The following is a 26023-nucleotide window of genomic DNA, read 5'->3' as shown; positions in this document are numbered from 1 at the left end:
GTTAATGGTGTAGCGAGTACTCTTAAAATTTGCAGGTGACACCAAACTGGGAGGGGTTGAAAGCACTTTGGAGGACAGAATTAAAATTCAAAATGATCTGGATAAACCAGAGAAATGGTCTGAAATAGGATGAAATTCAATAAGGACAAATGGAAAATGTTCCTTCCTCAGTGGAGTAATCAGTTGAACACCTACAAAATGGGAAAAGACTCCCTACGAAAGGGTGTGACAGAAAAGGCTCTGGGGGTTATAGTGGATCACAAGCTAAATGAGAGTCAACAGTGTAACACTGTTGCAAAAAAAGCAAACCTCATTCTGGCATGTATTAGCAGGAGTGTTGTAAGCAAGACATGGGAAGTAATTCTTCTGTCTACTCTCTGCTGATCAGGCCTCAAGTGGAGTATTGTGTCCGGTTCTGGGCCCCATATTTCATGAAAGATGTGGAAAAATTGGAGAAAGTCCAGAGAAGAGCAACAAAAATGATTAAAGGTCTAGAAAACATGGTCTGAGGGAAGATGTAAAAAATTGGGTTTGTTAGTCTGGAGAAAAGGGTGAGGGGGGACATAAAAGGTTGTTTGAGCAGGGGGTTGGACTAGATGACCTCCTGAGGTCCCTTCCAACTCTAATATTCTATGATTCTATGTTACAAGGAGGAGGGAGAAAAATTGTTCTCCTTAACTTCTGAGGCTAGGACAAGAAGCAATGGACTTAAATTGCAGCAAGGATGGTTTAGATTGGACATTAGGAAAAACTTCCTAACTGTCAGGGTAGTTAAGCACTGGAATAAATTTCCTAAAGAGGTTGTAGAATTTCCATGATTGTCTAAATCTGCCCTTAAAAATCTCCAAACACTTGTCAGGGATGGTCTAGATAATGTTTGGTCCCCCCATAAGTACAGGCGACTGGACTATATGACCTCAAAGTCCCTTCCAGTTCTATGATTAACTGCGTATACTAAGTGTTTCATATCTGTTTTGTTTAGCATTTTAATATGAAACACTTTATTTAAACTGGCAGATTTCTGTACATAACATTCTTTTCCCCTTTTTCCATAAACACTCTAAATTTCAGAAATCTAGAACACCTTAAATTCATCATAACACATTAAAATGTTCACAAAGCTGGTTGAAAGTGGAGACCCATAGAGAACATTTTTAGAGGAATATTTTTAAAGAGAACCTTATTGCATAGGAAGCCATATTTTCATGTCTAAAACTGTTCATGTTTTTATTTTGACAGTATTAACTGGATTTAAACATACTTGCAATACCAAACCTAGTGACACACATTTCATACTCTCACTATAGCTGGCTCTCTATATGCTTGCTCTTTTCTGACCTGTACTACTTGCTCTGCACTGTCTATGCTGCCTTCTGTCACTAAAAAAAATTAAAATAAAAAATTTAAGTCCATAGTAAGTTCAAAAAGTAGCTTCTAGTTTAGTATAAACAATGTCTGACAAGTCTACAAAACAGAATATATTTTAAATTAAGACTTATCCAAAATTACTTTTCTTGTAAGGAGCATGTTATTACACACTTTAACTATACAGCATGATGGTTTTGAAATGCAAAAAAGTAACATCTTACCTGTAATGTACCTATAGGATTGGTTTGATTTTGTGGTTGCTTTGGAGAATCTGGAACTATGGCGTCTGGCACTGAAAGACTAAAAGAGTTTAACTTTTTTAAACTATTTCAAGTTAAAACCACTTGAGGGACATAAATTAGGCACTAACTCGTTAACCTAGAGCCCCAATCCTCTAAACACTAATGCATACACTTAATTTTACATGAGTAGTCCTATTGAAATATTTGCATGATTAGAGTCCAAGGCTAAATCTCCATCTTCTCAGGTGTGGAAAATACTATAACATAGTATTTGAGAATTAAAATCTTAGTGCCAGATACACTTGATATTAATGTGTCCCCTGACAACTTGAAATTTTGTTTTTTAAATGTCTCTCTCCTCTATGGTGGGGAAACCACACAAACAGCAGATTGATCAATTAGAGAGAGAACAGTAAAAATTGAATATATATGAGGTGCCTCAAATGCAGTTTATATGTGGAATTATACTATAATCATGTGAAAGTGTTTTTGGTTGTAAAAGCCACTTGTATGACAACTTCAGATTATACAGAACACCATTTTGCAGCAGAAGCAGTCTTTGGAGAAGGACATTAGCCTCATTTCATCTTAGACAGTTTCATTAGGAAAAAATGAAATACAAGAATCCAGACTACAGAAAAGGTAAACTTAAAAACTGACTCTCTCAAACTTTTCAAAGTTAGATTGGGGGGAGGGAGGGGAACTTTCCTCAGAAAGAAACTGAAGTCTTCCAACTGCTGAATTGATCGTATTTTTTGGTGTTCAGAGCTTCTTTGAAAGCCATATTTATATCAGTAACAACATTTTGTTTAGTATAATGTAGCTACACCTAACTCACCCAATACTTGGATTTTCTTTCAAAATGTTTAAGGCAGCTTCTGCAGCTCTGTGTTTGGCAATCTTCTTGCTATGACCTTCACCTGTATTAAAATAGACAATCTGATATCCTTACAGCATGACAGCATGTGCATAATGACAGCCTTGTTAAATTGTTATTGCAGTACTACAGAGATTCCCAGCAGGGGTATGTGATGCTGCCCCAGCCCTGACATGCTCCCTCCTGCCCCTATGTTGGGGTTTGAGATGGGGTCATCAGAAGGCAGCCTTATGGTTTTCTCTATAGTGCCTTTGCTGAGGGAAACCTAGGGAATGGGTGGGTTGTATAGTAGAGGGAGACATGGGCAAGATGGAGACATAGGGACAGAATTTTTTATCACCAAAATAGAACAGCACTCCAGAATCTGGAATTGAACCCAGAAATCCTGAGTCTCTATTTCCCTCTGCTGTCAGCAAATAGCTCTGAAACCCACTGGCACAGTGTTTATCTCCTGCTTGTGGTAGGCTACAGAGACTAACCGCATACTATTGCTATCATTTGCTGCATTATCTCAAGTAGCTGTGGTCTGAACCCTGCTGATAAACTATGTGAAGACCTTATGGTTCTATGTTACAGAATGTCTCAAGTCTATTTATTTTTTATTTTAAAGGCTAGGCAATGACATCCCAAGAAACTACATTTAAACTTTAAGGTTGTGAAGTCAAGTATTCAAGTGTCAGGAAACACCAGGATTAAGGTAGTTTGTACATCCTTAATTCAGGCCCTGTATGCATAGGTATTATATGGACACCACCCAGAGGAACACAGCCTGAAGACATGACTTCACAAGGAATTGGAAATAGGCCCCACAGTTGCAGAGCAGTCCCCTCCCCTGGTCCAGCTTCTTCCTCCTGCTATGATGGATGGCAGTCTTGACCAGTGCTAGGAGACTGATGAGGTCTTGCAACTTTGTAGGACCATGGATGGGGTGTGCACAGATCAGGAAGTGTAGGGAATGGTGCAGCAGACCCTCAGTAAGAGGTTCTGAAGGAGCTGGGAGACTGCAACCTGATCTACCCCACATAGCTGTGCACCAGGATCTTTCTCATCGCAGACAGAACAGGTGTTGGGTGAGTTCAAGAACTGTACCAGTTCTATGCCCGTATCTACAGCTCCATGGAGGAGCCACCAACTGATATCCCAGGTGGGCAATGGACCAGAGCACAGTATGGACTAGACCACTGGGTTACCTCCCCCCTTCACAGGGGACAGCAGGTCCTGCCACTTGGTGGCAGAGGGATGGGTTGTGCGGAGAGACGAGGGCAATGAAGTGAATCATAAAGCACAAGCATATACAGATGTTTCCTGGTCATGGTTCAGAGGTGATCTGGCTGGAATCAAGCCAGCTCAGGTTGGGTGTGGGGCGGCCGACTCATGGGGTCAGAGGTCAGATGTTGAGTCCCAGAGGTGAGTGATGGATAGGAAGCACCCACATGCAGGACCCACTCCAGGAGAGAGAAGTGGGAGACAAGGCTGCCCTCACCTGCTGCAGCACACATCAAGGGACACACAGTGTGGACAACTCCAGGTGCCAGCTGAACACCATGGGGTCCATCCAGTCCCTCTGATGGTAGTCCAGGAGGTCTCTGATTCTGGTGGCACCAACCTCCTGGAAAGTGTGTGTGATGAATGAGGCAGGGGACTGCAAGAAGAGAGACTATGGTCTCCTGGTTATGCATGATGAATGCCACCTCAAAGAACTAGATTCTATTCCTGCCTCTGCCCCACTGTTCCTTCAGGATGCTAGGCAAATCACTTCAAATTTTTTTCCAAAAAGTGTTCCTCATTTTTAGATGCCCAACCTGAGACTGCTGGGACAAGATCTGCAGAAGTGCTGAGCACTCACAATTGCAACTGAAGTCCATAGGAACTGTGCTTTGAATATACAAAGTGTCAAAAATGCTAATTTACTTTGAAATATGAGGCCTTAGGCACCTCAAGTTGAATATCCAAAGTTAGTGGACACTCTTGACAACCTTGACCTTTTTTTGTGCCTCGGTTCTGCCATCTATCAAATGAGGATAATATATGAAATTAGGTGGTCACGAGTATTCAGAAGATCAATTCAATGTCTGAGAAGCATTCATGGTGAGACCATGATAGAAACACCCATGAAAGAAAAAAAAAACTTCTTATTCAGTGCATGGTTTAGATGGTATGCATTTAAGACCTGGGGTCCCATACTGGTGATACAGATAATGAATAACTATGCATGCACTGAGATAGCGATCATGTGGAAAAATATACTAGAGCATGTAATTTTCATAGTGGCTATGTACAAGGGAGCCAAATCAAGGATACACAGACAACTTCAGTTCTGGAATTTCCTTGGCTTTTGAGTGCTTGACTTTACAACCTTAATGTGCTTTTAATGTAATTTTTTTTCATGTAGTGCACTAAGTATAGTGTTATCATGAAGACAACATATGTAGCTTAATCCAAACAGATTAATTTTAAATACATAGTTTCTAGGGGTTAAGTTTTTCAGAATCCTCAAACTAGCAGGCAGCTTTTAGAGCTTTTGCCCTTAGCCTTTGAACATTCTTATCTAGCTGTGGTCCTATTTATCTTTTTGTCTTTTTAGTGAACTTTCTGAAAATATCAAATCATAATTAACAGCCTAAAACTGCACTGTTTTAATATTTAGTTTATTCACACGTAAAACTCAGTTTAAAAGTTTTGGCAAGTACTGGAAGGAATAAAAGCAAAGCATATTAAACCCATTAAATAAATGAAATAGTAAAATCATACAAAAAATTTAGTTTTATTTTCTAATGAAAAATACATTGGAAGTAATAAAGATTTTTTTTTTCCTGGAACCACTATCAATAACCAAACTGAAGTGCAGCAACATTACAGACCTGTGCCCGTTATTTCACCTATGGTGACTTTAAAGGTGAAACTTGGAAGATGTACTTGTCCCTCAGCCTTCTCAAACTTGTACTCAGGAGTGATACCAGCCTTCGTGCCATATTCATGTAACAACTGAATTGGTGTTTTCCCTGGTTTGGCAACAATCATTTCCTCCAAGCTACACAGAAAAGAGCAAGATTTCCTGATGAATAATTTACAGAAGAAAATAAGAAATAATTTAGAAGGGAAAATTTTGTATTTAGAGCTGGTCAAAAAATAGCAATCTTACAATTTTTTTCACTGAAACTTAGAAGAAAATGTTAATACTTTGCTCTTGTTGCACTTTCATCACAGATCTCAAAGCACTTTACAAAATAGGAAAATTATCATTAGATTGGGGTCAGGCACTGAATTACAGGGAAGCAAAGTATGTGCTAAGGTAGACCAGGCATAGAACCTAAGTCTCCTGAGTGCCAATGCAGCAACCTATTCACTATCTCCCAAGTTTCCATTGTGTTTTTTTTTTTTTTTTTTTTACCAGCTCTAGCTACAGTAAAAGAATAAACTTAAACCAAAACAATGGCAACCAAATCTGGCTGGGGTAAAAACAGATTAATGAATCCTCAGTGTGGAGGGCCTTGCATTCAGTCATATATGGGAAACTTATTCTGCAGTATAAGAGGAAACAAGAACTGAGATGTAGGGAAAAGCTAGTGAGAGGTCTGAGTTTAAACTTATTGGGCATTTTGAATCAAGAGGCTCTAGGGATGGGCGTGCACTAGAACAGCAAGAAAGGAAGAGTATTTTAACTGCAGCAGAGAAAGCGAAAAGATTGAGCTGTTTTTCCTCTAAAGTGTCACAACACAATTAAACTAAGGTATGTCTGTATTTAGCATTTAAGAGATGGAAAAGGTTAATTTACAAGCCTCAGTGGAGGAAAATGCAACTGGCTTTGGCAAAAGCTTTGACTCGAATGCAGAGGGCACAGAGTTAGAGGGACATATTTAAAATAAAGAAAACTGCAGTTTCTCAGCTGTACCAGACTTCCTCTCCCAGGGGATTACAAGTATTTAAAGCCAAGTACATGGATGGATTTTTGCATCAGGAAGACCTACATGCATTTGCAGACTACTCAGAATTATCTGCTCTACATTTTAACACAAATTTAGTGCTCAAAGAGTACCAGCTTGATAAATCAGGAGACTAGTCATAGCACTACTATAGCATCAGTAGTGACAGTGCAAAATTCTCTGTAAGTGCCATCCTATGTACTTCAGCCCTTTTCTAAAGAGACTGCCTGGAATGAGAAGCACACACAGACTTTGTGACAATTCAATATGCTGAAATTGCCAGCAAGAATATCATTTTGTTATACGGACACCTATCACAGGAACCCAGACGGATCTCCAATTTATTCATATCTTTGAATTTTGGTTGCTACTGAACTGCACTGGATTTGAATCACTGACCTCCTTGTGAAAGGCTCTGTATCCTATTACCTGTCAAATTGATCTCATTAAGTGATGAATGAAAATTTATTTGATGCTGAAAGGCTGCATTGACAACTGAGGGGGAAAAGTGGTTTTCAAGCTTCCTGGAAGCTGCATGCTATGAAAGCAGAATACAGATTAGGTAATTTAAACACTTGAAATATAGGATCAGTAAATAAAGCAAAAAGAGTCAGTTATATAATGTGATAGAAAACAAAAGGTGGACTTTTGTAGGCTGTTCTATTGGCTGACAGAGAGGAAGGGGGCATATTTGAAAAATAACTGGTAATATAAAAAGCAATTACCACTTTTTGATCACCAAGACAACGGGGAGTAGCTTCAGTTACAACATGGACAAGTATTTGGTGCAATTACTTCTCCACAGCAAAGAAACACTGATTAGTGTAGAAATAATCAGTGGTGAGAAAAATCTGCAGGTAAATTGAACTAGCCTCCCCTGTAGTAAGTACTGTTCTCTCAAACTCACCAGGTTCAAAAGTTAATAGTAGCTGGATAGCTGTTCTCCAACAAAAGCCTAGCTATTTCAGGAACTGGGGTTTTAATGGCAGGACTACTCCCATAGTTAAAGTCAGAGAGGAGAGTTTGTAGGATTATGGCATATGAACATTGTCGTCTTCTTGCTTGAAATATGGCCTGTAGGTGGTCTTCCCTCCCTATATTATTTATTTTACTGAGCACGAAGGCTTATAGATCATTTTAGTGGGGGATGGGTGCTGAAACAAGTGCACCATGCCACGCTTTGCACAGATGGTTTGTCGGGCACCTAAGTATTTTTGAGGCTCTGGCTCTTACTTGCGTGGGGGGGGGGCGGGGGGCGTTAATTACTGTCTATCGACCTGTAAGTCCATTCTGGTTTGACCCGGGCAGGGTGTTCTTCGTGGGGCGTGACGGAAGTGGGCCAGGTTGAACAGCTGGCCCAGTCTGACATGAAGGTGGCGCCTTGTCAGGGCAGCTGAGCCCTGTTTACAACCGGCAAAGGCTTTAACTTTACACCAACGCTGGGTATCTTCAGAGGGGCGCCGAGCTGAAGGACTATCCAGTCCGCCTCCGCTAACCAGGGGCTGCGTGACCCGCGGGCGGCCCGCGGCCCGGCACCTCTGCGCCCGGCGGTGGCAGGTGAGCGCAGGCTGGTGTAACGCCTAGACGGGCAGCGCGCGGGTGCGCAGCACCAGGCCCAAGGCTGCGCTGAGAGCAGGCCGGGGTGAAGGGAGGCCCCGCGCCGGCCCGGGTGAGACCCCGGGGACAAACCAAGCCGAAGCGCAGGGCGCAGCTGGCTACACAGTGCTGGCGCCGGGCTCTCCACGGGCAGAGGGCGGGGCGGGGCGGGCTCTGCGGAAGAAGCCCGCCTAGGGCTGTGGCTTCAGGCGGGGACCAGCGCTTTCCCCGCCCTCTGCGAGACGATGGGGCGCTGGGGCAGCCCCAGTGAAAGTGGGCGGGGGCGCGTGCACGACCCCGGCCGTTTCCCCTCCCCCCGCAAGGCAGCGGTTGGCCGCGGGCGCGCGCGCGCGCGCGTGCGTGCGTCTCTGGTGAGTTGGGGGGGAGCCGCGAGGCGGGTCCGTAGTTACCCACAATGCCCCAGTGCACCCTGACCTGCAAGGCTTTGTGTCCTGCTGCGCCTCCGGGCTCCGCTGGCTCGCGGCCGGGAAGGTCTCCTGAGACATGGTGGCCGGGCCGGCGGCCGCCTGCCTCCCTCCCAGAGCCGAGCCGAGCCGAGCCAAGCGCGTCCCCACGGCGTGTTGTGGGGGCGGGGCTGCGGCGGCAGAGCGGGGCGGAGCCACCTGTCTCGGAGACGGTCCGTTCACGCACCGCGCCTCCTGCTGCCGCGGCCGACGGACCTGGGCCTCTCGGCACCTTCTCGGGATCGTCTTGCCCACCTCCCAGCGGAGCAGCGCCCTGTGCAGCCCGGCCTGCTGGGGAAGAGTTCCAAGGCGAGTCCTCTAGCGCTTTAAAGACTAACAGTTCTGCAGGCATAAGCTTTCCTGGGTCGCAGCCCACCAAAGCTTATGCCTGCAGAAATGTGCTAGTCTTTAAAGTGCAACTAGGCTCTAGTTTTTGGGGAAAAGTAACGCACAAACCTTCCCTCGCCTCACCTCATCCTGCTGTGTGGCGAGTGATGCACACTCCCCTTCCCCCCTCGAACACAGTCACAGTCACATTCACACCCATGGGGCACAGAGTGAAGGTCTGTATTCTCCTCTGCCCCCAACACAGGCCCCTCTCTTGGGATGAGAGTGGATGCACTCCCATGGGGGAGCGACTGAAGTACAGCAATATCCCCTGTTTTTTTCTGGTGGAGTAAACCCTTGTATTCACCCCGTACACACTACTGTACTGCTCTACACCAGTTTTTCTCAATCTTTTAAAAAGCAAGTACCCCCGAACTTCTGAAAATGTTAATAAGTACCCCATCACTCAATTGTCCACAGGATTTTATATTTACAAACTAATGTGAGCTATATGTTGGAAGATGGGCTGAGTATATAAGGCCGTGATATGTCAGATCTTGTGTGGGTAAGGTTACCACCTTTCACCAGGGGTGCACAACTCAAGTATATACCTAGGCCAGAGGTAATGTTGGCCAAAGCTAGGAGGCTTTGAGCGGCATGCCAATGCTGGGGAATATAAAGTGCGGTGCCACATTTTTTTGCCATAGATTTGAGAGGAGGAAGGGGTGAGAGAGAGACGGAAGGAGGGCGAGAGCGACAGGAAAAGAGGGTAACCGTAAACTCTGGGGCTGTCATAGAGCAGTGAAATTGACAAGTTTTCTAGGCACTGGGCTTTGAGCCAGGGAGGGCGGCTGTCACCTGGGCAAGTTGCAGGTGGCTGCCGCCTGACTGGCAGCCCGGGAGGTGGACAACTGCCACCCAAGCCAAGCTGGGGCAGAGGAGGCTTCCGTGCCAGCTGGGACCCAGAGATGTAGGCAGGCGGCTGCTGCCCATCTTCAAGCTGGGGCACGGGAGGCTGTCTTCAGGTTGGAGCTGGGGCGCGAGTGGCTGCCCCCAGCTGCAAGCCCAGCTCATGAGATGCAGGAGGCTGCCACCAGGCTCCCACCTGGGAGCTGGGACCCGGTGGGAAGCGAGGGGCTTCTGTCCGCCTCCCCCAGAAGCTAGTGGCTACCACCTGCCTCCTAGCTGGGGGCTGCCACTGGGCAGGAAGCAGGTGGCTGCTGTGCGCCCTCCCCAAAAGCTGGCAGCTGCAGTCTGCCTCCCAGCTGGGACCGGGCGACTGCAGCCCGGCTTCCCAGGATTGTGGCAGCTGCTGTCCGCCTCCCAACTGGGAGCTGGGACCGGGCGGGAAGTGGGGGGCTGCTGCCCGTCTTCCCCAGAAGTCGGCAGCTGCCGCCCACCTCCTCTTCACTCTGTTTTTCCCCAGGTACCCCCTGCCTTTGTCTCGTGTACCCTCAGGGGTACGCGCACCATGGGTTGAGAAACTATGCTCTATACAAAGTATACCTTGTAAGGTATTATTTGAAAACTTGTAATTTGCTGGTCAGTATTGTGGTAAAACGTGTGGGGGCAACATTATGTCAAGGTCTAAGATTTTTCCCTGTATGGTGTTAATTATGCCGGTTTCAAACCCCATAGCCCTACCCAAACAGAAGTTGCTAAACAATCTGACCTAAACAAAGGAATGTGTGCTTGCCTTCGAGTTTGCATTTAAGCAATGAACAGAGTCATCATCAAGCAGGAAGGGAAGACACAAGACAAAGGAAGTTCAAACAGGTAAAAACCAGCAGGGAATATCCTTCTGCATAGACTCTTTGTTTCCTGGGTCTCAAATGGAAATGTTTTTCAAGAGGGGGACTGAAACTATAAAAAGGAGGGACAAACAATCCATGGCACCCCTCTGACTCTCTCCTGCCCATTGCGTTCACAGCGCCTGAAAAGACAAAGGAAGCAGCCACTGGATAATCTGAGAGAGGCATCCTGACCTTAAGAGGTTAGTTAGTAAGACTTACGAAAGCATGTAGTGAGAATTTTTATTTATTTGAATCTAATATAGTTTGTTAAGTTAGGCACTAGTCAGGTTCTTACCTTTATTTTTTCTGTAACCATTTTTTTACTTTTATGCCTCATAACTTGTACTCACTTAAAATCTCTCTCTCTGTAGTTAAAAAACTTGTTTTATTGTTTTATCTAATCCAGTGTGCTCAAGTTGAAATGTCTGGGTAACTTCATTTGGGGTAACAAGTTGTGTGCATATTATTTCCTTTAAGGAAAAATGGATTCAATATATTTGTATGGTCCATGAGAGGACAGGGCAGTTCAGGACATATGTTTCGGGGGAAAATCTGGGATTGGGAGTGTGTGGAGTTCACCCTGCATCATATCTAAGGCAGGGAAGAGCTAAAGCATGGGTGGCTGGTTGCAGTACACATACATAGGTGGGTGTGATTTACATGCTGGTGGCTGTTTGTGAGCTGTACAGGTTGGAGGCTGCAGCAGCAAGGCATTGTAAAGGGCACCCCAGGATACAGGGCAGGGGTGACAAAGATATGCATTAGTCTGGATTGTATCCTGGTATATCACACTCTCCTGCCAAATGCTGACATACCCCAGCAATCTTCTTCCCCTGTTCCACAGACACATACCACCATTCTCTAAGTAACATAATGCAGAGTTCCCTTTCCCCCAAACTCACAGAACAAAATCCACACAATCGTGGGGAGAGAAGATAATACTCAACAACATCCTTTCTGATTCAGAAAATATTACACACGTATCAAGCACTGACCTAAATGCATCAACCCACCAGAAAAGACAGTAAACATCAGCAAAGCAGACCCTTTTAGAAGTGAAACCACAACACACAGCAAAATCTCTACTTTCCTCACTCTGGGGACAGACAAACACACAGTAAAAGTCACATCTACACTTTAGCTAAGAAAGAAGTTTAGAAGGGTGCACACAATCTGAAGTTTATTTCTTCTGGGCTCAGCTCTTTAACAGAGCTATTATGCAACCACTACCGAAAGGAAATACCCTCTCAAAAGAGTTAAGACTTCACAATTGTGTAGCTCAGGAGTCCTGCTCAGGTGAATTCCCATTGATAAAGCACTTTGAGATCCAGCTGGATGACAGGCACAATAAACATCAAATATAGAACTGTCTTTACAATCATAACAAAAGAGATGACTGCAGAATTTAGCAGTATCTTATGATTCTAAAGCAACCATCTTATTTTCAAATAATGGCATTATACTACCAAAGCTCAAGCAATCATTTCTGTATCAGTTTACACAGTTAATTTATTATTCATTGTACTGGATTAGATGGCATAGCAGAAAGAAGTTGAACAACAATACACTGTAGAAGCTGGGTGGTGATGACACTACTGATTCTCTTCTCCAAGTAAAATGTAATTAGGTTTTAAACAAAGTGGATAGACTTTAATTTCTTACAGGTGCTAATTTGGTTACTAAAATATTTTAACATGGGTATGAGATTTGGAAGTGGCAGTTGATACAAGGGTTTTTTTTTTATTATTAATGCCATAATATGTTTGCTGCTGCTACCAAAAACTTCGTTAAGCAGGTTGGTGATGGTGGGAGATTAGTCCCTGTTCCTAGCCTCAGTGAAGCTGACAAATACCAACCTCTGAGTCTTGTTATTAAGAAGAGAAAATGTTTTCTTTCAAAAAAATCTAAATTTGCTTCGACACCTTTCACCCTAAAAGATATTCTTCAGGGGGAGAAAGAAATTTCAGCTGGTAAGTTTTTCTGTTCTTCTTTAAGGTCTGAAAAATAAGTTTTTATAGTAAACATAGACCTGCTGTTATGTTTTTAATTTGTATATGTAGTATGATGGTGTATTAATATATTTAAGAGATAATTATCTTCATTAGTCATGCAATTCATGAGAAATGAAAACATTAAATTATAAACATAGTCAAACTTCTATTTAAAAACTGCACAAATATGTTTATTAAATGGCTAAAATTCTGAAATAATTTTCAGGAATCCATTTTATTGACAATCTTGATTATTTTTGTGTACTTATAATTAGCAAGTGCAATTCAGCTGTGTGTGTTTAAAAAGTATTATCATAAAAGATTCCTGGTAAATATGTTGTTCACCAGTTATTTAACGTTCCATTGTACTATATATACATTTTCAAGACACATCTCTATAAAACATGTTCACTGTTGAATGGAAATAATGGCTCCAATCCAGCAATCGATTCACGTGAGTGATCCCTTGTGCCAAGTAAATAGGGATCTGTACAGGCACAAGGGTCTGCCCCTGCAGATCTGATTGAAGAATTGGGCCATAGTAATATTTTGTATTTAAGGAGTATAACTGCCTCTAGATATGTATGCAATTCCAATAAATCTTAAGGAGGTTCTGTCATAAGTAGGAGGTTCAAAATTTAAACTATAGGCCTGGATCCACAAAGGGATTTAGGTGTTGTGATGCTGAATGTCATGAAGCCTCACTTATAAGTGCCTAGAAAATCACTGGAACTACCCGGGATCCACATAGCTTAGTCTCCCTATATAATGAATGTGGCAAGGTAGGAACTTTAAGAATGCGATCCACAAAAACCAGTACACTAGGTGGGGAGCCACCTAAGCTAGCCAGTAGAAAAGACTGACAAGGGCTGTGTGACCTAAGCTCTTATGAAGACAGATGGCTAAGTCTGGGCTGCAGGGAAGTGCCTATCTTTACACGCGTTCCACAGCCAGGAACCCCCCTCTCCTGGAGTCAGGAGGCTTAGGTTCCTAAGCCATTTCATGTAAGAATGAGTTAGGCAATTACCTTACTCCACACAATATAGTGGAGAAGGAAGAGGTGTGCCCACCCTGATAACTTTAGCCCCATGTTTAGATCATTCATTTAAGATATGGGAGACCCAGATTAATTTCTTCCTGCTGCAAAAAGAAGATTTGAACAGGGAGTCTCCCTTGTCTCTGGAGAGCACCCTAACCAGTGCCATAGGGCTCTTTCAGTCTCTCCTATTGAAATTGTTCCATTGTGTATAAATAATTAAAGAGTCATTGGAGCAGGGGGACTGGGCCCTGGGCCCTGGTGGGTGCCCTAACCACCAGACTAAGGAGTCATTCTTTCTTTCTCTCTGGCCCAGTGACTCTTTAATGCTGTGAATGCACATGAAAGCAGAAATATCCACTAAGGGAAAAGATTTCTATTTCAAGACTACATGAGACTTGACACCCAAATAAGGGTCAAATCCTTTTAGTCTTGCACCTATGAGAAAGTCAGTAAAATTACTCGTGTAAGTAAAAGTTGCAAAAGATTTCTTGTAAAATCTTCTTTTAAAAAAGTCAAACAAACAAAACACCTTGATATTTGTCCTTCTATAGGGGTTACATCCCATGAGGACAACACGCTTTAATTTAAACAAATAATTTTGTAATTGATTTCCTACTTTTTGGATGACAAAGACAGGTACTGAAAAATGTGACAATCCACTTAGCATTGTGAGAGAATATCTGAAGCACTTTATTAAAAATAAAATCCCAACTGAAGTGGAACTCGATAGCTTTAAAATTCACTTTATCCAATGTCTATAAGTTCCTTTGTTTGTTAATACAAGACTTCAGTCATGTTTTATTGTCAGCCAGTATCGTCTAATTTTTTCCACAAGAACAGAAATACATTATGAATCACAAGGAAAATATTAACTAAAAATGCCTATTAAAGGAATAGAGTTCAAACAAAAAGGGATTCCTTGTTCATACCAAGATCTATGTACATGCAAAATTTCAGGAAAATCAGATTTGGTTTGTGTGTTTTGCTACTTCTTCAGAAGAAAGTACCCAATGAAATCAGTGGATTTCATTATTAAAGTACCCAATGAAATCAGTGGATGCTGATTCTTATTATGTGACAAATATTAACATTTTCTAACTCTGACTCCTTTTAGGTGATTGGGGGGCCAGGGATTTAAGCCAGGTATGCTACTGGTGGTCATGTGTGTCACACATGTATAACATAAATGAAAAACAAATTCAGCTAAATTGCAACTATAAATATATCTATAAACTCAGCACTTATTAAAATGATTTTTATATGGGACTTTTCAGCAGTTAGGATTGTGTAAAAAATCAGAGAGGAAATAAACTACCCCTGTATCAACCAATGGCCCTATGGACCACCAAAGCCACTCTTAATGTCATGAGATGGCAATATGGTCTAATATAGGGCATTATATTGGGTGTCAAGAGTTTAAGTTCTGTTCCTGGATTTGCCATTGACATATTGTGTGTGACCTTAGGCAAGTCACTTCCTTTGTGCTTCAGTTTCTCTACTAATAAATTGGTGATAGCACTTACTCACCTTTGTAAAAAGCTCTGATATCAGTGGATGAAAAGGTACTAATTCCAGTAAGTCTGACTGTTGCGTGAGACCCTTCTGCTGATCTGAATATCACCTCAAAGATATAAAGTTTGTGTTTGATATTTTCAGGGTGATAGCCTATACTTTAGTTTGTTTGTCCTGTAAAATTAGTAACAGTTTTGCTCTATGTCAGAGTTGGTTTGAATCACTACTATAATTCCCAGCCATTTTATGCCTGTGTATTTAGGCATTAACTTAATGAACTCCGATTTTATTTTCTGTATGATTCTATGAAACCTTTTTTTTTTTTCAAGATACAGTAAGTATCCTCTTTTCCTCAGGTGTTTCATCCTATCAGCTGTTGAATTATGAAGACAAATCAGATGTCTCACTCTATGGTAGACGAGGAAATCAGATAATAAGTGATGTTGGGATCAATATTGCTGGATCAGATTCTATTGCAGTAAAAGCTTCATTTGGTATAGTGACCAAACATGAGGTTGAAGTACCAACATTACTTAAAGAACTTACTACTAGGTTAGTACTATTTATTTTTATACACTTGGCCCAAGTGATTCCATGGTTAATTCTGTGTGATTACATTGAAATCCTATGTGATTTTTGTTGTTAGGTTTTGAGTACTATAAATCAGTGAATAAGATTTGCTGTCAGATCATTTAATAAGAACAGAAGAATGGCCATACTAGTCAAACCAGTGGTTTATCCAGCCCAGTATTCTGTCTTCCAACAGTGGACAATGCCAGAGGCTTCAGAGGGAATGAACAGAACAGGGCAATTATTGAGTGATTTGTCACCCAGTCCCAGCTACTGGCAGTCAGAGGTTCAGGGACACCCAGAGCTTGGGCTTGTGTCCCTGAACATCTTGGCTAATAGTCATTCATGAGCCTATCCACTGGTGATCATGTACAGTGATCTCCTGCATAATGCAGGCCATAACATTTGCATGAATGATATCCTGTTTGAACTAGAGCATATTTTTTAGAAAAACATCCAATCTTAATTTCAAAGTTTCCAGTGATAGAGAATTCACCATATACCTTGGTAAATTGTTCTAATGGTTAAGTACCCCCACTGGGTTTTTAAGTGCTTTATTTTGAGCCTGAATTTGTCTAACTTCAGCTTCCAGCCATTGGTTTTGCTATACCTTTGTCTGTTAGACTGAAGAGTCTTCCTGCAAATTTCTGTTCCCTCATGTAGGTACTTACAGTTTGTGAGCAAGTCATCCCATAACTTTCTCTTTGATAAGCTAAATAGATTGAGCTCCTTGGGTCTATCACTTTAAAGAATGTTTTCCTGTCCTTTACTTGTTCTTGTGGCTCTTCTCTTAACTCTCTCTAATTTTTCAACATCCTTCTTGAAGTGTGGACACCAGAACTGGACACAGTATTTCAATAGTGGTTGCACTAGTGCCAAATACAGAGGTAAAATAACCTCCCTATTCTACTCATGATTCTCTTGTTTATATATCCACTGTTCACATTAGCCTTTTTGGCCACAATGTCATACTGCAGTGAGTTCATGTTCTGCTGATTATCTACCATGATCCCCAAGTCTTTTCAGAGTCATTGTTTCCCAGAATGAAGTCCCAGATCCTGTAAGTATGGCTCACATTCTTTATTCATAGATGTATGACTTTACTTTTGGCTGTATTGAAAGGCCTGTTGTTTGCTTGTATCTAGCTTACCATATGATCCAGATCACTGTATGTCAGTGACTTATCCTATTCCGTGTTTACCAGTTTCCTCCCATCTCTTCTGCCCTCTGCAAACATTATCAGTAATGATGTTTATGTTTTCGTCCAAGTCATTGATAAAAATGTTAAATAGCATAGGACTAAGAACCCTACTAGAAAAACCCTTGCTTGATGATGATTCCCTGTTTACAATCACATGCTGAGACTTATCAATTAGCTAGTTTTAATCCATGTAATGTATGCTATTATGAATTTGTTTTGTTCTAGTTTCCTAACCAAAACATCTGTGGTATCAAGTCAATTGCTTTACGAAGTCTGAGTATATTACATCAATGTTATTATATTTTATCAACCAAACTTGTAATCTCAAAAAAAGATATCCAGTTAATTTGACAAGATGTGTTTTCCATAAATCCATGTTAATTGGCATTAATTATATTACCTTCCATTAATTCTTTATTAATCAAGTCCTGTATCAGCTGTTCTGTTATATTGCCCAGTATTGTTGTCAGGCTGACAGGCCTATAAATACCCATCTATAACAACTCAGGTCATCCTGTTTACCTTTTAAAAATATTGGCACGTTAGCTTTCTTCCAGTCCTTTGGAACTTCTCTATGTTCCCAGATTAATTGAAAAAATCATTGTTAATGATACCAATAGCTCTTCAGCCAACTCTTTTAAACTCTTGGCTGCAAGTTAGCCAGACTTGCTGATTTAAAAAATATCTAATTTTTTATTAGCTGCCGTTTAATTTGCTAATTACCTATGGATTTTTCTCCTTTAATTTTAGAAAAATTAACTTTGATCACTGCCTAATCCGGCAGTCAAGAGAAAGTAGGAAGGAGGTTCTGTGTGTAGTCATGGAAAGTATTAGAACAACACGGCAATGCTCATTATCTGTGCATGCTGGTATGCGTGGGGAAACAATGAGGGTAAGTATGTTTGACAGACTTCTTTAACTAATAAAATGTATAGTAACATTCTTATTGTAGGGACTTGTGCCAGATTTTAATTGCATTTACACTGATGTCAATCCAGAGCAATTCCAATGGAAGTCCATTAAAATTGTACTGATGTAAATTAAACTAGACTCTGACCCTCTCTCTATTGTTCAGATCTAGAGAAACAAATATACCAGTATAGATATTAGGATAAAATCTTGGCTTGATTGAAATCAATAGCAAAACTCCTATTGTCTTTATTGGGGCCAGGATTTCACTTTAGTCTATTAATTTAGTAGTGGCATAGGCCATATACCATAATTATACTATGTGTGTGGTGCACTCCAGATTGAATTTTTTTTATTTTAATGAACTATAATTAAAAACAGTACTAGGAGAATTTGGGTGTTGGACTGGTACATTTTATTCATGTTCTAAAATCACGTGTTTTATGGGTAACAAGTACTATTATTTTGATCACACAGGGCCTTTTTAAATTTACATGAATAGTTTTTCATGTATATGAAGCTTTTGTGATGTTTTACATAGGGGAGCATCTTACATTGGTTGTTTCTCATAAATAAAAATGCACAGTCTACAATTAAAAAACTTGGTTGCAAACCAGATTCTGCATGAGGCAGATCACATAAAAAGAATGGCGAAAGAAGGATTTAGCTAATTCTAACTTCATTCCTCCAGTCATGCAATTTACCCTTTTATTAATAGCTAATGAAAATAAATACAGTATTATTTATAATTATATAGGATTAGGGTGTTTAGATGGCCTTGTTTTGCAGTGATTTGCCTTGATTTTGAGGTACAGGTCTGGTATCCAAGTCAGCTCTAGTGAAATGAAATATTTGTGCCAGATTCCTTAGAACTGGCTACATGGCCATTCTGTCAGCTGCCAGGGCCTGGGTGGCTTACCTAGTGGGTGGAGCAGGGCTTTGCAGGGTGGTTGTGGTGGCAGTTCAGGTGATGAAAAGTGAAGATCCCAGGATCAGGCACCAGTTCAAGAGTGAAGCCAGAGTCAGGGTTGAGAGGCTAAGCTGAAGCTGAGAACTGGAGTTAGAAGCCTAAGCCAAAGAGTAAACTGGAGTTGTAGTCAGGGTCATGGTGAAGAGTCAGAGCTAGGAGTAAGAAACCAGAATGGAACAGGGTGGCTAGGGATGAAAGGGGCTGGGGCTGACGCAGAAGCATGAACAGAGTAGGAAATAAGGCAGAAGCAAGGTTTGGCGCAAGTACAGGAGGTAGGTTGGAGTAAAGGCTGACCCAGGAAGCACAGGGCTGGGGGTGTAGTGTGCATTGAGCAGCTGCCACAAATAGCAGAGTGCTGGCTCCTCTGCCCAATCAGAAAGTGCAACTGTTTCAAGGGGTCTCATTGGGCCTATCTGAGCTTGCTGGGTTGCCTAGCGACCAGGCTGGGAGCCAGCTGTGTCCCTGATACATTCATAACAGTAGTAATAATAATACAGATATCCTCTGCCTGCCCAGTCCCTGCTGTTGTGTTAATAGCTAAAAGCTGCTAATTCTTGTTTAAAAATGGGCCACCTAGAATGCTATAGATGAGACCGTGCAATCTGGAATCCACCATGAAATTAAAAGGCAAACTCATAAGAAAATATCTGGCAGAAGATTAGTGCTCAGGATCAGTACAACTAAGTTTGAGAGCTGATTTTGATAGTGTTTGGATAGTGTGATCTTTACAATTGCTTCTGCAAATTTGATTTGAAGACATTTAGATGTCAGTCTTACCTACTTACTTTCAGATGGCACTGACTGCACTCTTCTTCACTCCCATACAAAGAAAATCATAGCTTAGGTGAAAAATATGATCAAAATTCCCTCTTGACTTCAGAAAGGGAGAACAGGGAAAAGAGGTGTAGAGAAGTGGGGAAGAGGAGAGCACAACAAGATGGAAAACTAGAAAGCAAAACTAGAAAAAATATACAGAGAAGAAAAGAGATGAGAAGTGAAAAACAAAATGAACAAAGACAAAGATCAGGGTGAAGAGGGAGAAAATAGTTGAGATAAATCAAATGTGAAATGGGATGTGGTGTGTATGTGTAGGGGAGAGGTGGTCAGGCATTGATCCATTGCATGCCAGAGATCTTGCTTAAAAAACACTTTTTTCCTTGCTTAGGAACCACTTTTGTTATCACTAAGAACCTCCAGTAAGAATTCACCGTGTATTCCCGTTATGCCCATCTTCTGCAACTCTCATTTCGGTGGTATTATTGCAAGGTTCAATGCACCCTGTCTTGCACCCTGTCTGCTGGGCCCTGATACTGTTGAATTAAGATTTTATATGCTTTGTGGCACACAGTGTACTTTGGGCATATAGTCCGAGACTATATAATATTTGGGCGAATGCACAGATATTGGCCCTGCATTACGTTTTCATTCAGATGTGAGAGAAGCCCACTTTGACTTCCCCAAAGAGGAGTGGCCACTGGGAGGAGGAAAGCAGGCTCTTAGATCCTTATTCAAAGTCCAGTGAAGTCTATTGGAGTCCTTCCATTAACTTCAGTGAGCTTTGGATTGGACTCTTAGCTTTCCCTCAAATAGGAGCTGTCACTGACTTGTCAAAGATGGGGGATATGATGACTGGACCTAGTTGCAGGAAGTGAGAAAGCTAAGACTTGTTGGGAATCTGGGTGACTGGAAGGATAAAGCTATGATATTGTTAGAGTACAAAAAGGGAAGGGATCTCAGAAAGTTTGAATAATTGGGTTTGTATATTCAGACCAAACTGATTCTAGAAATCCTTTGAGTTATGCTTATCACTAATTTATGTACCAGACATACTGCCTAATTTTCCATAACCAGTTGATACCTTCTCTGTATCAAACATTACTGAAGTGCAGAACAGAAAGGATGACATTAGTATGCTGATCAGAACTGGGAACATTTTTTTGGAGGTGGAGTTTGATCTTCAACTTTGAAAGGATCTTTCTACTGTTGAAATTTTCATACTGTATTTTAAAGCTATTACTCTTAATTTTCATTTCCATTCAAAACATTTTCTTGTAAATGTTTTTTCTTAATGCAATACTTTTTTTCCTTTTAAAAATCATAGTTTCATATTATTGAGGACCAAAATCACAAGGGACGAGACAAAGCTATTGTTTTTCCAGCTCACACAACTATTGCATTTAGTGTATTTGAACTTTATATTCACTTGGATGGTAATTTTGGTAAGTGATTTGTTTGTATTATTATTATAATTGCTAATGTAGTAATTTGATTCCTTAAAACATTGTTCTTGAACTTGACGTGTCAGCCTCAATCCTGTAAAAATATTTACACATACTTAACTTTATGCATATAAATAGTCTGACCACATCAGAGCCTCAGTTTTAATCCACAATTAATTCTTGCTAGGATAAATGTAGAAGGCATTAAAGGGTCTGTTTTATCCTGGAAATGCTTTCACAGAATTAACTATGGCAGATATTAAGATGTAAGTTTTTGAAAAATGAAAATACACTGTTTGTGATGAAACATTAAAAAAATACCTTCCTCTGAAGCATGGGGCACGGGTCACTTGCTGGTGGATTCTCTGTACTTTGAAGTTTTTAAACCATGATTTGAGGACTTCAATAACTCAGTCATAGTTTAGGCATCTTTTACGGGAGTGGGTGGGTGAGGTTCTGTGGCCTGCATTGTGCAGGAGGGCAGACTAAATTATCATAATGGTCCCTTCTGACCTTAAAGTCTATGAGTCTATCAGTGTATACCCTTGCTGGTTTGTAAGAAACTGGATATTTCAGGGCCATCTGATCCACTTCTCCATAAAAGAAGAATGTGGTGTGCCAGGCCAAAAAAAAAAAAAGAAAAAAAAAAGGGGGTTGGGGGGGAAGGCATGTCTGTGGAATTGGTAAACAAAAACATTTTCCCTGCTGTTTCATTTTCCCTGCCTGGGGCTTCTAGTTGGTCCCAAACCGGTGAAATACAGTCTCAGAGACCATAGTCAGAGATGGCTACCTCCAAATCTATACAAAGTTTAGAAAAAAGTACAGTTACACAAAACAAAGTGGAAAGACCTGCCTAATACTCTCCCTGTTTAGGGAAAGGATATGGTTTTAGAAATTCCCCTTATTTCCCAGTATGCCTTATCCCAGCCCAGGACTACAATAAGATGGAAATATTATAGTCAGTCAAAGTATGTTGGTAGTAATAACCCATAATATAGTCTTAAGGCTTGATCCTGCACTCATTAAAGTCAAATGCTAAACTCCCATTGACTTTAGAAGTGCAGGATCAGGCCTTTAGTGATCATATAGTTTAGATTGTATTTTAAAAAATAACCAAAAAGATAGATAATACTCCATGGGGTAATTCTTATCTCCATATATTCATGTAACACAACTCACTGGTTAGAGGTTCTGATTGGGGCCCCGCATGCTTTGCAACACAGTGGAGATAAATTCTGTGACAAAGGCATTCTGAATTTTGAAGCATAGTAACACGTTTACATTTCTGTGACAGCCTTATGTGCACTAAAGAGTGCACAGTAGTTATTGAATTAAATATGAAAATAAATAGTATAAGCAGTACAGAATCCCTTTGATATTCATTTTAATATTAACTTCAACATAAATCGTAATTTTGGTTTCAAATGGGTTTGTGACTCTGCTCTTACTCGAAATGTGAGGCAGTCCGTTAATGGAATGCTGACTGCCTCAGACATTTAATCTGGCCAGGAAACGTCTAATGTGAGGATCATTATAAGACATCAAAATTAATAAATGATGGGATCAAGTCATAATTACTTCTACTTCGCTTTCTGCTCCATCTCATTTTGTGTGCTAGCACTGTGTGAATGTTGCTTTACACTATCTTTCCTAGGAATTAAAGATCAGAAGAATGACTACTAGGAAAGCTGAATTTAATTTTGAGCATTCTTTTTGTTTTATAGTGTGTGTTATATAACAGAAATCATTTTGTATTCAGCTTTGTTTTGAAATTGTGCAGCTTTTGAATTTCATTGTTCCAAAGGCTCTACTTTTTTCTTTAATACAGAGCTCTGTGTCACTCCAGTTTCAAAAGGAGGATTTGAAAAAGAGCAAACTGAATCATTTTCATTGAACAAATTAAGGAGGAATCTGTTCCACCGAAGTATGATGTTTGATATTTATGTCCAAATACACTAATCAAATGAATTAAGTGCATGTTTTTGTTTCTTTGACTCAGTATGCGAGGTCAGAAGTTCAACAGCATCTAATCAAGAGAGAATTTCGCTTTAAAATTCGCACTAAGATAATAGTTCTTTTGGTTGTGATGATATCTATTCAAAATAATTGTAAAGATTTTCAGATAGATGGAGAGAGTTTGGTTTTAAATAATTATACTTTTAATGTAATGTGAATATATTATTTTGATTATCATGAAAACTAATTGTTTTCTTAAAATAAATTATATGGGTGATCATAAACAAATACTAATTGTACAACTACAATATCTTAGCATGTAAACCTGTTTTATATTTTTACAATTTAGAAAGTATTACAGTCAATCTCAAAGGATGACACAGAAAGATAAGATAAAGTTGAGGTTGTAAATGTTAAATATTTATTTATTTAAAATACTGGAAAATGCTCAGTAGAGCATAATCTTCAATTGAGAGGGAGAAGGCCTGTGTCTACTTATGTTTTCTTTCTTATCTTCAAATAATATGAAAACGTACTAACCATGTTGTACGTTGGGTACAATTAAAAATGATATTTGACATCCCTCGTAGTAAAATGTACTGCAGTATCAGCCTGATCCAGCACCACTGAAGTCAATTGGAGTTTTGCTGCTTACTTCAGTGAATGAAGAATAAGGCACCATTTTCAGTATTTCTTGTTCTAAGAATGGGGAAAACCATAAATACAAGAATAAAGATAAATGTGGTGGTGCAGTAAACATCTATTTCTGATGGTGCCCTTTGTGTAGGAGACTTTACTCCACTTTTACCGCTCTCTGATCCTGCGGGGCTGCTGGAGGTCAAACCAACCTGTAGTGCAAGTTTAAGTAGCCTCAGTGCTGCTCTAACCTGTATAACAGTTTCCAAGGAGCCACTCTGCTGGTCAAGTTGTTGAGAGTGCTTCGTATTCTGGTCTTGGCCTGGAATGTCTCTTCTGCAGGGGGAGCCAAGAGTAGCTCGTGTATGGGGCAGCTATGCCCTTCTTATGACAACAAAGAATTTCACTGCCCTAGGGGTGTCCTTTTCTGTTATCTTAAAACAGCTTTAAGACCCCTCTGCATCACTGTAATATTTAAGAGGTGTTGAAGATCTGGCTCACGGTATGAAAGTCAGGAAATTAGCATGTTAAACTGATAGTTCAAAAAGTATAAACATCAGTCTGGAAATATTAAGTTCATAATTCAAAACTCTAACTCTGTATTTCTTCATTGCTTATATACACTGCTTATTGATGTAACAACTCCATTAGTTATAAAATGAAGGAGAGTTCCATGTTGCGTGTATATATTAAGAGTATAGGCCAATACTTTCAATCCTAAGTGCCTAAAGTTAGGATCCTAAAATATTATTTATATATCTAAATAAAGACAGCTTAATTTCCAGTGGTGCTGAGTACCTGCAGCTGCTCTTGATTATGGAAATTACTTCACTTCTCTTTAGATACTGATGACAAATTTAGTTTGAGAATGTAGTAATAGTCTTTTTTTGTTGTACGCTTTCACCTTTCTGGCCTATATCAGGTGCAAGAGTTATCTCAACTGTCTTGTAATGTTTAGAGTATTCGAGGTGTGAGGCATGCATGCTCATGTTGTAAGTGGAAGAAAATGATCCCTGGCCTGTTGTTGGAGTGTGCTGACTGACCACTATTGGGTGGGTAGAGTGATAGCAGTCCCATTCCTAAAGAGATTCTATATCCTGTGGGAGTACACACACACTTTTTTTTGCTTGCTGAAGTATTTATAAGATCCAAAGGCTACTGGGACCCTATGGGAGGTCTCTGCTCCTGTAGAGTTTATAAACACTGCATGAGTCCCTATCAGTGAGCCTGCATAACATTGTAAATAGTGTCCTCAATTCCATAAACAGCTTAGAAATATACCCACCAAATTTTCCAAAACTAATTAGGTGCTGGTCCTCGTGGAGGACACCCAAATTAAATTATATTTGGAATTTATGGATGTCTTCCTCCCTCCCCCCCCCCCCCCAAAAAAAAAAAAAAAAAAAAAAGTTAGAGAAACATTTCAAATGTGAATTATCACCAGCTTTTCAAATGCTCATCTCATGTACATTTTGTAGGATTGTTCTTTCACCAACATCTGTGAGAAATTTCTGCCCCCCTTTGAAGTTAAAGTGGAGGGAGGGGGGTTGTCAAAATTAAGGTTTCAGTGCTAGTTGACCCAAAATAGCATACTGAAATAGTGTACTGTGAAAATAGTGTACTGAATCCCACCTATTAAATCTTAGGTCAATATCACAAATTAAAAAGTCAATCAAGTTTGTAGCCATGGCACTCCCAGGATATTAGAGAGATGAGGTGGGTGAGGAAATATCTTTTATTGCACCACCTTCTGTGATGCTAGTTGAACCAAAAGCTAGTTACAACTATAAATGGTGTCTAATATGGCTTCATAATTCAGGACTTTTTCCATCATTGGATTAACAGTATGATGTGTCATGGAGAATTCATAGTGTGATGACAAATCATTGCTATTTTGTGTGCCTTCTTTTTCAGATAAAAGGGTAATGGATATCATTGCTCATTCAGATGCTTACTTGGAGGACCTTTTTACAGACTATTATGACAAAGCAGCAAGCATGACTGATATCTCTACATGCTATCTCAGAGAAGGGTCTCATATCCGGGTTAATTTACTTAATAACAACATCCCAAAAGGTCCTTGTGCCCTTTGTGGAATGGGAAATTCTAAAAGAGAGACAGTCTATGGATGCCTAGAATGTTCTTTTAATGGACAAAAGTATGTACGACTGCATGCTGTCCCCTGCTTTGATGTCTGGCACAAGAGAGTGAAATAAATGATCGACGAGTGTGCCTATTGTTATAGACTTCAGTGTAACTGTGCCACAAAAATTCCAAAATTATTGAATTTTGACTGAGTTAAGTGCAACAGACATTAAAAGTGCAAAATATTTGATTGTTATTTCCTTTTTTATTGTAAATTGATTGTTTTATTTTACAATAAGTATATTACTTAGTCTGCAATGCCCCATATACAATCCTTTAAAAAAA

At 40.4% G+C, this 26023-nt stretch overlaps 2 protein-coding genes across 5 annotated transcripts in view; one reads left to right on the top strand and one right to left on the bottom strand.

Annotated features, from left to right (window-relative positions):
• Window positions 1-8566, bottom strand: part of PRKRA (protein activator of interferon induced protein kinase EIF2AK2) — an 18265-nt gene extending 9699 nt beyond the window's left edge. Inside the window, exons 1-4 of one of the 2 annotated variants that reach the window (XM_067549170.1) lie at window positions 8442-8566; window positions 5349-5518; window positions 2449-2530; window positions 1590-1668 (exon numbers count right to left, since the gene is read on the bottom strand). In XM_067549170.1, coding sequence (XP_067405271.1) covers window positions 1590-1668; window positions 2449-2530; window positions 5349-5518; window positions 8442-8512 — 402 coding nt within the window. In that variant the 5' untranslated portion in view covers window positions 8513-8566. Of the gene's footprint in view, window positions 1-1589; window positions 1669-2448; window positions 2531-5348; window positions 5543-8441 lie in introns of both variants that reach the window. The other variant, XM_067549169.1, reaches the window with a different exon arrangement.
• On the top strand, window positions 7763-26023 carry PJVK (pejvakin). Of its 3 annotated transcripts, XM_067549171.1 has the most exons (9): window positions 7763-7967; window positions 10436-10573; window positions 10728-10790; window positions 15489-15684; window positions 16652-16762; window positions 17654-17795; window positions 20884-21001; window positions 22830-22925; window positions 25508-26023. In XM_067549171.1, the coding sequence occupies exons 5-9, from the start codon at window positions 16746-16748 to the stop codon at window positions 25807-25809; spliced, it is 675 nt and encodes a 224-aa protein (XP_067405272.1). In that variant the 5' UTR covers window positions 7763-7967; window positions 10436-10573; window positions 10728-10790; window positions 15489-15684; window positions 16652-16745; the 3' UTR covers window positions 25810-26023. The 3 variants fall into 3 exon arrangements, with proteins under 3 accessions (XP_067405272.1, XP_067405274.1, XP_067405273.1); XM_067549173.1 differs by lacking the exon at window positions 16652-16762; XM_067549172.1 differs by having other exon boundaries at window positions 15489-16762.

Source organism: Emydura macquarii, unplaced genomic scaffold, assembly GCF_026122565.2.
Source record: "Emydura macquarii macquarii isolate MOO-44397 ecotype Brisbane River unplaced genomic scaffold, CSIRO-AGI_Emac_v2 contig_1253, whole genome shotgun sequence".
NCBI lineage: Eukaryota > Metazoa > Chordata > Testudines > Chelidae > Emydura > Emydura macquarii.
This window is presented reverse-complemented; position numbering and strand designations above follow the sequence as displayed.

What these genes read in the sequence shown, in the direction of transcription:
- PJVK (XM_067549171.1), top strand. An exon ending in TCACTTGGATGGTAATTTTG is followed by an intron (nt 21,002 to 22,829) that starts GTAAGTGATTTG and finishes TCTTTAATACAG; the next exon opens with AGCTCTGTGTCACTCCAGTT. An exon ending in GAGGAATCTGTTCCACCGAA is followed by an intron (nt 22,926 to 25,507) that starts GTATGATGTTTG and finishes CTTCTTTTTCAG; the next exon opens with ATAAAAGGGTAATGGATATC.